At 37.3% G+C, this 17639-nt stretch overlaps 1 protein-coding gene across 1 annotated transcript in view; it reads right to left on the bottom strand.

Moving 5' to 3' along the window:
- DMD (dystrophin) overlaps window positions 1-17639 on the bottom strand; it is a 1824373-nt gene that overhangs the window by 387879 nt on the left and 1418855 nt on the right. Inside the window, exons 56-57 of the mRNA XM_036304100.1 lie at window positions 13425-13545; window positions 12287-12555 (exon numbers count right to left, since the gene is read on the bottom strand). Coding sequence (XP_036159993.1) covers window positions 12287-12555; window positions 13425-13545 — 390 coding nt within the window. The remainder of the gene's footprint in view (window positions 1-12286; window positions 12556-13424; window positions 13546-17639) is intronic.

Here is a 17639-nt window from a genome sequence, read left to right as displayed (position 1 = left end):
ATCCACTGTTCATAGCTAGCAAGCAGTTTTAATTTTAAAAAGTTGATTAGTCTCAACTATTCTGAATGTCCTGCTTTCAGAAACTCTTCAAAGAATGTGCTTATAATCAGTCTGTTTGGCAGGAAATTATGAAGAGAATTTGTAAATTTAATTGCTGTTATTGGTAAATGTGATAACATTTAAACAGCATAAAATTATATGACTAAATATCTTAATTTTAAAGTATTAATAGTGGGAAGGCAAGTTTAGCTCTAAGTTGTCTGAAGCAATCCCAAAATGGTACAATTCAAATGCCAATAGAAAAATTGGAATAAGTAACTGAGAATGTCTTCCACAAGAGAGATTCAGAAAGAGTAGGTCATTATTTATGTCAAGATTTTGGAGTAAAAATATCTGATCAATTCAGACACTTTCATATTATGTACCTGAAAAGTCCAAGTCACTTATAAAACCATTTTCTTACTAATAATCATCCCTTTCTTAGACCTTTGCATTACTTCTCTTCTATTACCAATTCCAATAAGTACCTAGGAGGTGGCTTCGGGGGAGGGTGGATTTTTCATAAAGAAACAAAATTTTCATCACTGCTAATGAATTATTGCATGTACAAGAACAAAACAGCATTGAAAAAGCCATGTTGAGATACAGGGGCTGAATGGATTATGAATTTTGCTTGCTAGTTGTGGTGGGCATTTTTCCTGGTCTGGCATCTATCCTTCAGCTGTTGTGACTGTTGGCTGTTAATGTTTCACAGTTGCCTCTCTTCTCTAGAAAGGTGACCTCTACTGGTGGTGGGAGTCCCCTAGCCCAGGAGGTACACACACCCTTTGCCTAGGAGGTAATTCATGTTCCCAGTGGTCAGCCACAGCCAGTGGGATGCTGGAGCAGAGCCCAAGAGTGAATTGTGTGTGTGTCTTTCCAACAATGCATTCAATGAAATTATGTTGGTAGCTTGAATTGGCCATGGTAGGAATATTTACACCATGACAACTGGAAAATGCTACAGGTCAGCATTCACCCCTTCTCAGAGCTAACTGGTATTTATTCACAAACTGCTGGTTATAGTCAATGACTGTCTGGATTGTAAAAAGACAACTCTGCTGTGTGGTTTATACTCCAGAGTTCTCTCCTTATGGATCAAGACATGAAGCTAGATTCTGCTTGGGGTATTGCCTTGCTTGGCTCTTCTTCATAATTAAGCTTCCTCAACTCCCATAAAAGCTTTCCCTGAAAGCACACCATTTATTAATCATGTATACCCAGACACCTGTTCATAGGGTCTGCTTTTAGGAAATTTGACCTATAAGATCAGTTTAGTCAGTCCTTAGCTAAGTGGATGCTGTACAAAAGCCTCAAAGAACATGTGTTCAAAATTACACAGAGTTCCAACTCATTGGCCACTTGAGTCCCAAGGATCAGATGAAACTGCAAAAGGTAAATTTGAAATGACAAGGATCTACACTTTGTGTATGTGGACATAAAAGAAAGAAGGTGATGGTAAGAGATGAAGCCTGTGTAAAGTGGGCAGTTTTTCATATCATGCTCCTCATATTATGCTCACATACCCAGAGGTCAATGTACTGGAGGATTCAGTTAATTTCAGATTTTAGAGAAAAATGTCTTCATATTAAAACACAACAAATACACTGTGGAGAAGGTCATAAAATGGATGTGAGATTTGAAAAAGAAAACAAGAAACAAAGACAACTGGAAAATTTCAGGCTCATGGAAAAATGGGTGCAAGGAGAATATACCAGGCTTCATCTCCTTGGCCATTAAGAGAACTAAAATAGAAAAGTTTGAGGAACACTGCTGTTGGAAAGTGCAGTTGATAGAAAAATCCACAGTAAATGTTAAACATAACTAAAATATTATGAAAAAGTTTACTTTTCTTAGGCCTTGTTAAAATGCAAGGATTACATTCGTATCATAGGCAGATCTGTTCCCATAATACTCAGAAAACTGGTTTGCTAATTATTCAATGAGATTGCTTAACTTAGTTAATGTAAGGTTGTGTAAGGTATAATATTGGTGCCAATATTAACTGTGTAATTTTGCAGATTGTAATTGCCAAGCATGACAGGAACACAGCAGGAGCCTACTCCTTGGGTTATTTGTGCTTAAATCATTCCTTGTTGTGCTTATGGTAGGAGAGTAACACAACTATGAACTTTAAACTTGTTACAAGTTTGGTAGATGTCAAAGGAAAATAAATAAATAAATATATATATATATATATATATATATATATATATATATATATATATATATATATATATATATATATATGCTATGTACTTCCATTTTCGAGGGAATTTCAGTTATATAAATAACCCGTACATTTTGAACTGTTTCTAGTTAATGTGGCATATGCACACATACACACAAGCTAATAAAAATTCTTGTTTCCTCAGCTTGGTGCTAAACAATAATATTCCCAAGAAAACTAAGATGGCATTAATACAATCCCCAGTACAATTTTACTCATGCAATAAATTAAACATTCACACTCCATAATGAGATCAGTCTTCTTTTGGGTATAGGTTTTAAACTTATCATAAATTAATGAGTGATTGAGTTTTTAGATCCATTAATGCTGATGATATATTACCAATGTTTTTGTTTTGAATAGCCTTTTATTACCTATGACTCTTGAGGAATAGTATTATAATTACTACCAGCCACAAACAAAGCTTCTGGAGTAAATCCTCAGTAAACAGGATTGGCATATTAAAGGGCCAGTTTTTGATATGGTTTCTTTCAAATAGTAGGAAGAATGATATTCTTTGGAGAAATTTTATTATCTAATTAAATACTTCTTTAGAACAATGTCAGATGAACGCATTAGCTGAACATTTTGATTACCCATGTCCTTCTAAATATCCCATGACCAGAAGAAGAGCTGTACAACTCTGATTTAATGCAATAACAATGGTAGCCAATTCCAGCTTCTTCTTTTATCACAGTCCATCAAAGGAATACAAAAGAGTCCAAATTAAAATAAGTTCAATAATAAAAAGAACATGTCCCTTTTCTGACTGTTCTAAAGCCTCTTCCTATTTTTAAGCAAAGTTCATTCAGTAATTACCTTATTTATGAAAGTAAAATAGAGGGATGTTATTAAGTAAATGGTCTTACGCTTTGAATTCAGAAGGCATCTCAAAACAGTAAAAAGGAAAGGGTGTTGAATGTTATTAACTCATTTCCTCCCACCCACTGCTTTAAATCGTTTGCTTGGTTCCAATGTATACTACACTTACATAAGTTGTTTATGAAGAGCCAAATTAATAGTCTTTGCAATTGTTTTTGTTGGAGTTTGGAGAGCTGACAAATGAATTAGTAGAAAATGGCAATTCTACATGAATTAGCTTTTAAGTCTCCCTAAGAGGCTGATGCAGAACTTAATAAGAGACTTATTAGGAGAAGTAGGACAACTTAATTCAGATTGATTATAGACTTTGGTGAAGACAGCTGGGGTTCAAGTGAAACTGAAAAAGAACTTATATGCACTTCAAAGTATGCTAAGCAGATGTCTGAAACAATTACTCCGCACTGTCTTTTCAGAAGTTTCAAAGGCAGGATGGGAATAGCCTGGTAAACGAAGGTTCTATTTGCCTAAGTTGAGGTAGAGGCTTTTAAAGCACACATCGCTATCTACAATCAGAGGCCTTGGGTAAAGAAAATGAGTCAACATTGCTGTCCTCAGTAATTTGCCTTTAGCTTTATAAACAAAGAAGGTAATGAGAGACAATACATGGGAACTAAGTAATAAGCTATCCTGGCAACACTAACTTACAATTAATTTTACACTGAACAAATAATTTGGTCAGGAATTTTAAGATGACTAGTTCCTACTTCAGTTTCTAAGTTCTATTAAAGCCAACAATGACCATTCTGTTTTTTTTTAAAAAAATACTATTCTTATATGTGAGACTTTACTATAATATGCTTTCTCATTCCCGATATCAAAAGCCAAATCACATGCTTTTAAGCATCACAATTGCATGTTTTGAAAACTAAATAAAACCCTGGTTACCCCATATGACAGGTACTAGGTCCATATTTAATCCATATTTATAAAAGAGTGCATATTTTTGTTTGTATTTTCTTCTTGATCAAAGGCTTATATAATACACATAACTTTTGTGTTTTAAAAAAATATGTTTTTATTGATTTTAGAGAGATAGGAAGAGAGAGGGAGAGATAGAAACATCAATGATGAGAGAGAATCATTGATCTGTTCCCTCCTGCACAGCCCCTACTGGGGATCAAGCCCGAAACTCGGGCATGTGCCCTGACCAGAAAACAAACTGTGACCTCCTGGTTCATGGGTTGACAGTCAACCAACTGAGCCACACCGGCTGGACTACACATAGCATCTACACTAATAAAAGACAAACATGAAAATTGACTGTACCTTTGCTATGCCTTAAGCCACACCCACCAGCCAATCAGAGTGACTATATACAAATTAACCCAACCAAGATGGCAGCCGGCAGCCACGGAGCTGGAGCAAGCAGGATGCTTGGTTGCCCCAATGATGGAGGAAGCCAAGCTTCCCAGCTGCCGCAGCCGGCTCTGAGCTCTACTCAAAGCAACAAAGTTTCAATTATAGAAGGTAAATAAACCCCAGATACCTGCTTTCAGCCAGCTGTGGCCATGGAGCTGGAGCGAGCAGGAGTGGGTTGCCCCTGGTGATGGAGGAAGCCAAGCTTCCCTCCTGCCCGCCCTGGCCTGCTCTGAGCTCCTCTCAAGGCTACAAAGTTTCAATTATAGAAGGTAAATAAATCCCAGAATAAAAAAAGAAAAAGAAAAAAAGGAGAGGCTGGGAGCTTCCGTCACCAGGGGGGCTTGGCCAGCCTGAAAATGGCCCTCAGCCCCTCATTCAGACTGGCCAGGCACCCCAGTGGGACCCCCCCACCCTAAAGGGGGTGTGGCCAGCCTGTAAACAGCCATCAGCCCCTCACCCAGGATGGCCAAACCTCCAAGGGGGTGTGACCAGCCTTCAAACAGCCATCAGCCACTCACCCAGGCTGGCCAGGCACCCCAGTGGGACCCCCACCCTGAAGGGAGTGTGACCAGCTGCAAACAGCCATCAGCCCCTGACCCAGGCTGGCCAGGCACCCCAGTGGAGACCCCCACCCTGAAGGGGGTGTGACCAGCCTGCAAACACCCATCAGCCCCTCACCCAGGCTGGCCAGGCACCCCAGTGGGACCCCCACCCTGATCTGGGACACCCTTCAGGGCAAACCAGCCGGCCCCCACCCATGCACCAGGCCTCTATCCTATATAATAAAAGGGTAATATGCAAACTGACCCTAACAGCAGAATGACTGCGAATGACTGGTAACTATGACACACACTGACCACCAGGGGTCAGACACTCAATGTAGGAACTGCCTCCTGGTGGTCAGTGCACTCCCACAGGGGGAGCTCTGCTCAGTCACAAGCCAGGCTGATGGCTGCCAGTACAGCGGTGGTGGTGGGAGCCTCTCCCACCTCCTCAGCAGTGCTAAGGATGTCCGACTGCAGCTTAGGCCTGCTCCCTGCTGGCAAGTGGACATTCCCCAAGGGCTGCCGGGCTGCCAGAGTGATGTCTGACTGCCAGCTTGGGCCTGATCCCCCAGGGAGTGGGCCTAAGCCAGCAGGTAGACATCCTCCGAGGGGTCCCAGACTGCAAGAGGGCATAGGCCGGGCTGAGGGACCCCCCAGAGTGCACAAAAATTTGTGCACTGGGCCTCTCGTTTGTATATAAACAAGAACAGAAGCCTCCACAGAACAATTCATTTCTGGTTAATAACAATGAACAAAATATTAGTAAACTTTCTTCTTCCTACTAAGGGCAGTACAATTCATTCATTATGGAGATGTCATTCTTTTGTTCAGCGTTGGGAGTGCTTACATATTTTGAATCATTCTTAGGGCTGCTCTGTTTGTAATGGTTCTGTCTAACCATGCATCCCCTATTCTATAAGAAAGAATTATAAACTTTCTTATAAAACTCATATATAAGAAATCATTTAAGGTTGGCTCATATAATGATGCATATAACAAAATTAATAAAATATTAAAATATTAGAATGAGGGTTAAGATGACAAAAACAGTTGTGTGTACATGGTTGAAAGTTTCCTGCTTGCCAAAGTGAAGATAACATTCTAATATGTTACATCATGTTTCACATTGTCTATCAGAAGGAAACATAATTGGTTTTCTCATTGTCAAATTTGGAGACAGCATTCTTTTGATAAATTTCTCAGATTAAACCAAGCCACAGGGACTTAGGATGGTAGGCCTGAAAAGATACATTTGCCAAGTCTCTTCTTAAATTTTTACATATAAATGTTCAACATAAATAAATTAGAATAGCATGGTGGTTTCACCAGTCCCTAGTCTACTACACATATGATTACATTATCCCCAATTATAATTCTAAAAAGGTCTAATCAAAATATTTCATTGTAATAACTTTAGGGCAAAACTTACAGAATCCCTGTCTGTGACATTCACAGTAAAAATTGTAAGTTAAGGCCAGCCAGTGTGGCTCAATGGTTGAGCACTGGCTCATAAACCAGGAGGTCACCGTTCCATTCTAGGATTAGGGCACATGCCAGGGTTGTGAGCTCAATCCCCAGTAGGGGGCATGCAGGAGGCAGCTGATGGATGTTTCTTTCTCTTTGATGTTTCTCTCTCTCTCTCTCTCTCTCTCTCTCTCTCTCTCTCTCTCTCTCTCTCTTCCTCTCTGTTTAAAATCAATAAAAATACATTTTTTAAAAAGGTCTTTCCATAAGGAAAGATATTCATAAAAATATGTAAGGTAAAAGTCTGATAGAGAACATAAAACGTAACTATATAGTATAACAACTTTGCATATTCCAGTATGGTGTGCAGAAAAACTGTGTTTCAAGTCAACAGGCCAACTAAAGGCAGTGAAATATTCTTGGCTCAAGAATGATGTACCACTTTTTGTGTAAAGAAACCCTGTTAGATTAGAACAGAAAGAAAACATGGAAAAACAACAACTCACACAAACTGTTTCACACAGGAATTATTCTGAAGAACAAAACTATAATAGGTAAACTTTAGGTTCAGAAGTGATTCTACTTTATTAAAACCTGTCTATATTCCTTTTATAGAACTATGTAGAGCACTTCACAATTCAAGGAGCTATTCAGATTCCCCATTACTACAAGGAAAGTAAGAATATTTGTGTAGTCACATAAGCATTGGTATTATTTCCAGTATAGTGAGAGAGATCATGATTCTGTCCTTAAAATATTTGAGCCCTGACCGGTTTGGCTCAGTGGATAGAGCGTCAGCCTGCGGACTCAAGGGTCTCAGGTTCGATTCCGGTCAAGGGCATGTACCTTGGTTGCAGACACATCCCCAGTAGGGAGTGTGCAGGAGGTAGCAGATTGATGTTTCTCTCTCATCGATGTTTCTAACTCTCTATCCCTCTCCCTTCCTCTCTGTAAAAGAATCAATAAAATATATTTAAAATATTTTAAAAAATATTTGGTAAGTAGTATAAATCATGAATTTTAAAAATAAAGAGGCATATAAAATTTAAACTTTATTCTAGTGGTTATTCCTATGGAAGCTATATTTGGATGGCTGAGGTTCTCTTAGTTAATATTAATATATATATATATATATATATTTCTCTTAATTTACTGTATGTATACTGTCCTATAGATGATTAGCTAGCAATAATCGCATTCCCACAGTGTCCCAGGACTTAGTTGTTGTTTTATCCATTCTCTGAAACCCAAAAGCCACATTTACTAATGGCAATGATATAACACCACATCCTACAGAAACATACATTCCATAGTTATTGCTTTAACAAATGAGATCAGAATGGAGGTGGATATTATGATAGAGTCACTAGGGGTGATAGAACTGAACCATGATGGATATGTAAAATGTTTTTCTGGCTCCATGCCTAGCTATTAGTTTGGAGTTCCCTACAGTGTGGAGCTTCCAGGCCTTAAATTGCTGAGTAGAAAAACAGGAACAGTGGTTTTAAATGCTTCTATTTCTTTTCAAAGTAAGTTTTAATCAAATTCACCCCTTAAAAACTACCACTACCAAAGCTTCAGAGTATGGTACTGTTGAAATGCAACAGAAAAAAACAGATTTATTTTATTTCCACTGCGAAATGAAGAGGAGCTACTGAAAGGAAATAAATATATATGAATCCATGTAATCCATAAGTTTAAAATATACATTAAATACTTATAAAATACTGGTTTGGAAACCAAAATAATCACATCTATTAGGACCAGTACATAAATATTCTGATAGGTATTATAACTTAAGTGTATGTATGTCTGCGAAACACAAAACTGTTGAGATGTATTCCATTTAAAGGAATATTTAATATATATGTTTTGTAATTATTGGAATCAGAATGAGAATCTTACCAATTAGGGCAGAAGTGGGGAACATCCAGCCTGAAGGCTGTGTAAGGCCCACAAAATCATTTGGCCTGGCCCTGCCAAGGCATTAGGGGTAAGTTAATTAAATGTTTGACCAAATATAGCAGGCTAATTTTTAAGTTGCTAATTTTGTATGGCCCGCAAATGGTGTTTTAAATATTCAGTGGCCCTTGGCAGAAACAAGGTTCCCCACCCCTGAATGAGAAATGAATTTGGTCTTAGGATCAAGAACAGGTAAGAGAGGAGAAATGAAAGGAAAACTGCAAGTGGGGCTGGGTAAGGGCCAGCTGATATTTAAGCACTTCTATTGTAGTTTTTAGTTGTTGTGGGTTTTTGCTATTAAATCATGCTGCATACATTATCCATCTATACTCAATATCCTACAAGTGCTTCTGTGTGACAGATATGGCTAAAAATAAATCCCACATGTCTGTTCTATAGCCTATATATTCAGGCATTAATTGATTTATCAACTAATTTAGTTCTTTTGAGACATTCTCCTAAACTTATTTATTTTTGGGGGGTAATTTTTAAAAACTTAGATCCTATATGTTTGGATAAAAATACTATTTTTAATGCTGAACAAATATACTTCCAAACATTATTTTAATTTTCATGTAGACACCAATGTTAATCATTGCTTTAAATGTTAGACATAGGGTAATAGAATGTTGGGGTGTGAGAGGTTTTAGAAGTTATAGAGTCAAATTTTAATTTTTTAAAAATCTTCAACTATTATTTAAAAATATATTTTTATTGATTTCAGAGAAGAAGGGAGAGGGAGAGAGAGAGAGATGGGAACATCAATGATGAGAGAATCATTGATTGGCCACCTCCTGCAAGTCCCCCACCGGGGACCGAGCCTGGCAACTTGGGCATGTGCCCTGACCAGGAATAAAACTGTGACCTCCTGGTTCATAGGTTGACACTCAACCACTGAGCCAGGCCAGCCAGGCTTCAACTATTATTTTAATGAAAAGCTAATCAAATCAGTATTATACTATAGCAGTGGTTCTCAACCTTCCTAATGCCGTGACCCTTTAATACAGTTCCTATGCAGCTATAAAAATGAAGGTCTCATCTTTTACCCTTTGAGACAGCATGGAGGGACCTGAGATTATTATGCTATGTGAAATAAGCCAGTCAGAGAAAGACAAGTATTACATGATCTCACTCATATGTGGAATCTAATTAACAAAATAAACTGATAAGCAAATAGATCCAGAGACATCCATATTCCATAGCATGGAATAGACCAATGGTTCTCAACCTTCCTAATGTCGCGACCCTTTAATACAGTTCCTCATGTTGTGGTGACCCCCAACCATAAAATTATTTTCGTTGCTACTTCATAACTGTAATTTTTCTACTCTTATGAATTGTAATGTAAATATCTGATATGCAGGATGTATTTTCATTGTTACAAATTGAACATAATTAAAGCATTGTGATTAATCACAAAAACAATATGTAATTATATATGTATTTTCCAATGGTCTTAGGCGACCCCTGTGAAAGGGTCATTCGACCTCAAAGGGGTTAGGACCCACAGGTTGAGAACCACTGTACTATAGGCTTCATGAGGGCAAAGATCAAAGTCTGTTTCATTCATAACTAATGTATAGCACATTGGATAGTGGCTTATAAACAACTGTTGAGTGAAAGAATGAAGCTGAATTAGAGTCCTAATATGTGGCTTGGGATTCAAAGATATACAGCATTATCCTTGTTCCTAGGAACCTCACTATCTCTGGGAGAAAAAGGAATACATAAGTGACTTGGTACAGTATATGGGAAATTTAAGTGTGACAATTTAAACATGTGTGGTGATCTATGAAAGCACAGAATTGAGAGCAGCTTATTCTGTTTGGTGGGAATTGGAGGTGGGAGACACTCAGGGAAAACTCCAGACAGGTGCCATTTCAGTTGGGCCTTGAAGACTAAAATGGAAGTTCATCAGGCAGATAAGATGGGGTGATCCAGGCAGAAAGAAGAGCATTTGCGAAGGTAGAGTTATATATAAAAAAAAGATGTTTTATTTAGGTACAGTCAGAGTGAACTGAATAACGTGGAGGGTGGGAGCAACAGTCAGGAACTGAAGCCAGGGCTAGCAAGAAAAGGGCCACTTGCCCTCTTCATTCTCAGGCAGGCAGTCTCCTGCAAGGAGTTTGGATTAGAGTTGTAAGAGGATGACTAATGCAGGAATATCAATAAATAAACTGTTCATGTATTTACCAAATATTTCAAATATAGTGTTTCTGATATGGCAGGTACAATGACTGGGGAATGGACTTTTTAAGGTGCAGAATACAACAATCTGAGTTACAGATACTGGGGGTTAGAACATGGCATGGTGGAAAAAGAGGAGAGAAAATATAAAAGAGGTATTTTGAGATAAAATGAACAATCAAGTGCAGTCACTGAAAATGTAGACAGATTTAAGGATGGATTTCAAGTTTATAGCCTGAGCAATTTGTTGGATCATGATCCGTTAGCTGAAATATGAAACATGGAAGAAAGGTCAGGTAAAAGGGGAAAGCAGTAGGGGATAGATGAAGGGATAGAAGAATGAATGAACTTGATTTCAGTGTGGCTGTATTTTTATTCTAATGGAGTATGGGTTAGGAGATCAGAAAAAAGATCCAGACTATAACTTCAGATTTGTCACCATCCATGCCATTTCAAACTGGGAGCATTTATACAATAAAAAGAGAATTGAGCTAAAGTTAGAAATTTGGACACACCAATATTTGAAGGCCAGGTAGAGTTTCCAAATTAAGGAAAATAAAGGAAGAAAAAGAATGTGGATGAACAGTGCCATGAAAGGCAAGGGAGAAAAGATCTTCCAGAATGAGGGTGCTGGCAGACTTGCCAAGTGCAGGTGAGAATTCACTTAATTTGAATTTGGGAGGACATTTGTTGGTTTTGACACTAGATGAGTAAACAAAACATGTTTCAAGTTGCTACTTTTCACAATGATACTTCTAAATATGTATATTCTTTCTTTATAAATATTTTTATCAACTTCATGCCATAAGGGAATGTAACTTTGGTCTCATGGATAGTATTCCAGACACAACAGTATGGTGGTTACCAGAGGGGAAAGAGGGTGGAGAGGATAAAGAGGGTAAAGGGGGTCAACTATATGGTGACAGGAAGGGACTACACTTTGGGTGGTGAGCACATGATAGAGTATACAGATGTCATATTATAAAGTTGTGCACCTAAAAGTTAATGTAATAACCAATGTTATATCAGTAAATTTAATTTTAAAAGTATTCCAAATATATAATGACATCTAATATCTACAGTGGACTAATACAACTCCAAATTATAGAATATACTTTGCCTTCTAAGAGAACGACAATGCTAACAGCCATAACAGTATCATAACCTCACCCAAGTCACATAATTTCATTAGCAAATGGTCAAACACCTAGACTCCTGGCTCTTGATTAAGTTTTGTCTATTTTCCTACTCTGGTACTAAATACTACAAAGAACACACACACACACACACACACACACGCGTGCGCGTGCGCGTACATTAGACCATTTTATTACAAACACTTAAATGAGTTTCCTGATTAAATTAAAATATTTTTTTGGCCTGTAACTTTTAAATTTTTCATTTTACTAGTATAGTACTGAAGACAGACAGATGATTAGATCACTATCTTCTCTTAAAGAAAATATCATATGCAAGAAGACTGAACCTATGAAAGATGGACTGATTTCTAATGCCCACAGGCCCTATTTTTAACCTTATAAGAAGAAAACCCTGCACTAGAATTCAGATGAGAACCTCTTTTGAGTCTCTCAAAGGGCCCCGAAGTAGTAGATGGTACCTTGACTTTTTCCAGGTGATCCTGAAGAGAGTCAATGAGCAGATCACCCACGGGCTGCCAGGATCCCTTGATCACCTCAGCTTGACGTAGTTTGAGGTCTAGCTCATCTGTGGCCTCCTGAAGTTCCTGGAGTCTTCCGAGGGCCTCATCGAGTTTTCTCTGCCAGTCAGCAGAGTGCAGGTTCAATTTTTCCCACTCAGTGTTGACCTCCTCAGCTTGCTTTCGTAGGAGCCTTGTGACATTCTGGGCTTTTTCTTCAGGAGGCAGCTCTAAATTGGTAATACGACAAGGTTTTAGGGCACATTCATTTTTTTTCTTTTACTACTGTTTAAAGTATTACATATGTCTCCTTTTTCCCTGATTGACACCCCCCCCACCATGCCCCCCACCCAGGACAAGCCCCCACCGCCCCAGTGTCAGAGTCCATTGGTTATGCTAATATGCATGCATGCAAACAAGTCCTTTGGTTGATCTCTTATCACCTTCCCCCTCCCCTGCCTTCTCTCTGAGGTTGCAGGTCTGTTCAGTGTTTCTTTGTCTCTGGATCTACTATTATTTGTGTGTTGTTTTTTTAAACATTATTGGTAAGGTCATACTAGAAGAAAGGGAGTACAGCTTAACAAGAGGCCAACCTACAGATTAATGGTTTTTTTGCACTTTTGCATAAATTCCGATCTAATCCAACACATCTCAAGTCTGTCTTCCTGAGTGAATTTGTTCTACCTTTTATTAATCAGATAATCCAAGATTCATTTAAGCTATTGAGGAGAAAATGTTAGGATGCAAACCACAAACTCTAATTTACTTTCAGTCAAGCTCTTAAATTGTAAATTAACTTGGATCTTTGTAACAATAGAATTCCTCCTTACAGATAATCTCTTTTGTTTATTATTTTCTAAATGTTTCAATAGCTGACTACTAATCTCTTTTAATGCTTACTTATGAATGTGCAAACAGATTTATGCATGATGGTTTAAAATTCCTTATTCTTTTTCAACATCTATGTGCAATTTGAATCAATTCTATTTAACCTAGAAAGTGTGAGAGCAATCCAAACCCTGGCAGCCAGAATGGATGGACTACTCAGTCACCACTGATCCTTCTATCAATATGTTATTACAGTTCCACATTCAATTACCTCTGGGCTCCTGGTAGAGTTTCTCTAGTCCTTCCAAAGGCTGCTCTGTCAGAAATATTCGTACAGTCTCAAGAGTACTCATAATTACAGGTTCTTTCGTTTTCAATTCCCTCTTGAAGGCCTGTGAAATGAAATAAAAAGAAATGCTTATTTGGCTTGTGACATTATTCTCAAAATTAATCCTGGGTGTTCAGAACTTGGTTATAAAATTCCCAGGTCAATTTCTATGTCTTTTATTTATAAACATATAGTTATAAAGTGAAAAAGGATATATGGATCTTTCTGTTAATCAGGAAACAACTGTGTTTGTAAACTTTTCTGGAGAGAATGGGAAAGCTTTCAAGATATGTTAATGCCCTTTCATTAAGATAAAAGTGATTTATTTATATAACCTGACTCCTAAACTTAAAATCTAGAGGTAAAATCACAAGATATATTTTGCAAAATCCTAACAGGGCTAATGAAAACTTGTACATATCCAAAAGAAAAGTTATCCAGAACATAATTGAAATCCTTAAGAGCCATTTGGGCCCGGCAGGGGTGGCTTGGGGATTGAGCATTGACCCAGGAACCAAGTGGTCACAGCTTTGATTCCCAGTGAAGGCACATGTCTGAATTGTGAGCCCAATCCCCAGTTGGGGGCATGCAGGAGGCAGCCCATCAATGATTTTCCCTCATCATTGATGATTCTATCTCTCTCTCCCTCTCTCTTCCTCTCTGAAATCAATAAAAATGTATTGAAGAACCATTTAGAAGAACTTAGGCTGTACTGAAATACAGACAGTCCTCGGGTTACATATGTTGTTTCGTGGTTATGTCACCATCATATATATATGATAACTATAACTATAACTATAACTATAACTATAACTATAACTATAACTATAACTATAACTATAACTATAACTATAACTATAACAACTATATATATATATATATATATATATATATATAGTTCCATCATTTCGACATATGTACATATGTGCTTTATATTTTTTATTATTTATTTACCACAAGTAAAGGTCAGGAATTGTTATCTTTCTTTTAAATTTTTTTGTGGTTTCACTTCATTACTGCTGTGTAAGTTCTCCATGTGAGTGCCGTAGGTGCTTATGTAGGTGGGTTCCGACTTACGGCGAAAATTGCGTTACGTCGCGCTGTAGGAATGGATCTCCAACATAACCCGAGGACCTACTGTATACAACCAGTCCAATTCATGATTGCCATTAATTTTACCAAAATGTTAGACAATAAATAAAACAATATATTAACAGTACTAAGGGAAAAAACTCAATGCTTAAAAACATACCTATTGCATTATTCATTGTAACTTCTTTGAGACTGGTAGAAATGTATTGAGATATACTGGTGATAGGAATTATAGGAACAATTTTCTACAAATGGGCAGACTTAAAATAGGTTTCTTGAGGTCAGCTAGGCTAGTTATCAACTTTAATATTTAATGTGCAATCTTCCTTGTTACAGGGGTTAAAAGAAAAGCAAAATGCATAGTTTCTGCCTTCAAGAAATTTCAGGACCAAAAAAAGGGAGAAAGCTAACACACTAGAAAAAAAAAGTGAAAACAATAAAATTCATATATAATTGAGTGCTAAGGGTTGTGAGATATCATGTAAGGTTAGGATAAACTAACAGATATTATGAAACCATCGAAGATAGTTATTGACCCAGATTCTACAATTTCAGATGTGAAGATGTTAATGAAAATATAAAGTACCACATAAATGCTAATAGATGAGTGTAAAAACCATAGTAATTATAGCTGCCCTGATCTAGGGCTTAATTATTCATTCCTTTAAAAAACTCAATCCTATTTTAGTAGTGATGCCTAATGAATTTAAGCCCTTTTCTGTTACTAGGAGAAAAATTATCAGGTCCTTTAAACTTCAGATATATTATGTTATAGGAGTTCTCTAGAACTGTATTATATGACACTTATAAATAAAATCTTAATGGTGTTCACCATTTAAAGGAATTCTGAGTCTGATACTTTGCAAATGATACTTTACAATTCAGTAGAGGAGAGGCAAGATGTTTGAGCCAAAATAATGAAATTCTTTAAGTGAAATATTAGAATTCAGCTTGTGCATGGAGCTATAATTTCTGGATAGTGGGATATTCTTGCACTCTTGAAATCATATAGAATAGGTGGGTTATTTACTCTGCTTATAGATAAGTCTGATTCTCCCTCTAAAATTTCATTTGAAATTGGTGTGTGTGTATACAGTTCTTTTATTCCTGTGTTTTCTCATCTATATAATTTTCCCAACTTCAAGAAAATTATTATTTTTCCCAGTCTCTCCATTTGGACTTGACAAGAGGCAACTAATACTGACATTACTAATTACAAAATTTGTAATGGCTCCCTTTATTGAACTACTACATTTCAGTGGTTGTGCTAGAGACTAGAAATAGAAAGTTGAATATCAAAAAGCCCCCTTCCCATTTAAGAACTTATATAATAGAAGAGTCAAACCTTAAATTATTTCAATACAATTTGGAAAGTGTGATAGGCTTGCCCTATATGGGCAAGGACATTGGGAAAGGCTTGCTAGAGAAGATAGTATTCACAAAGAATTCTAAAGCATGAACATGAGCTAGCCAGGAAAGAGCAGGTCAGAGAAAGAGGAAGAAAAGAAGACAAAAATGCAGGTATGAAGACAGAGGATATAATACAGTGTGGCATATACATTTATCTAAGTAGGCCAGTGTTCTAGAACACAAAGTATAAAGAGAGGACATGTCCAGAGATGAAGCAGGACACTGTCATCTTGCAACATATTAGAACTTTAAGTCAGAATTTGAAGCTCAACCTATGACCATATATACTTTGCTAAGAAACCTAGGTGGTGTGTCATAAGTAACTAGAAACATTTGAAAGGATTTGAACAGGGGAGTGGCATGGGAATATGTGTGTTTTGGGTAAATTTCTCTGACACTAATACAGAGTATGTATTTGAGAAGGGCAGATATAAAATCAGAGAGACGAGTTAGGAGGCAATTGTAAGAATTCAGTGAAATATATGAAGATCTGACCCAGGGCAATGGTATCAGAAAAAAAAAAAACTGACAGAGATAGAGCAGGGAAATATTTAGAGAGTAGAGGTGTGAGTGAGAATTTGGTGCCTAAATAGATACAGGAGATAAGAGAGAGGAAGGAGAAAGGATGACTCCCTAGGTTCTAGTTGAGTAGAAGAGTGAATGCTGAGTGCAATGAAACTAAATATGAGAAAATAAACTCTCCTGGATTTTTCAGTACACCAATAAAAAGTTCTAGCCTCCTGAGAAACTTCCCAAACCATGGGAATTAGATCTGTAGTAATTTGTCTAATTAATTTCTCTGGTCCAAGAGGGCCAAATGATCATAGCCCAGAGTAGGTGCCTAGGTTAAGCTTCAAGTTGTCAGAAAGACTGGAGTGGTTACCCCTCTAGAAATTTATATTAAAAAAAGTCCAGACCTTGGAGATAGTTCCAGGTTTTAAGACCTGAGAAACATGGGGCTAGCTGGCTCCTGGAGAAGTTGGAGTTAGGACTCAGGTCTATTATGTTTTCAAACTGCCTCCTCCTTTATAAGCAGAGAAAAAAAATCATTTTTTTTCTGGTCTCTCACCTATGGAGCACCCAGACACCAATTAAGAAAAAATTTTATTAGCTCTCATCATGTTTCCCTAAGTTTAAGACTTGGGCAGAGGTAGGAGAGTGGTGATGCTATTTACTGTTAAGTAATTAAAAGAAAACTGTCTCTGGTCCAGAACACCTCATATGTACATTCAGGATCAAATTAATAAAGATGACTATTAAAAACGCAACATTAATATGAGGGGGCATCTATAGAGCATAAGGGGGTATGATATGCTCAGCTCAAAGAGGTAATATGCATTCAAAAAGGAAATAAATATGTCACATATTTAGGAAGAAGAAAGGAGATTTAAAAGCCAGTCTGTCACTAAGATAATATCCATTGAGTGTCTATGATTATGAATATAGGCTAGGATTAAAATGACATAAGTAGATAACATTTCTCAGTTAGTGGAGTGGGCTGAAAAGAAAATTCTGGAGAATATAAAAACTTAATAGGTAGACAGAGGAATTGGATCCCATGAAAGGCCAAAAAGGAATGGATAGTTGGAAGATTGGGGGAAATGAGGAGTTTAGGACTATTGAAGGGAGAGTGAGAGTTTGAGAGGAACAAAGTAA

This window comes from Myotis myotis, unplaced genomic scaffold, assembly GCF_014108235.1.
Source record: "Myotis myotis isolate mMyoMyo1 unplaced genomic scaffold, mMyoMyo1.p scaffold_m19_p_4, whole genome shotgun sequence".
Lineage (NCBI taxonomy): Eukaryota > Metazoa > Chordata > Mammalia > Chiroptera > Vespertilionidae > Myotis > Myotis myotis.
This window is presented reverse-complemented; position numbering and strand designations above follow the sequence as displayed.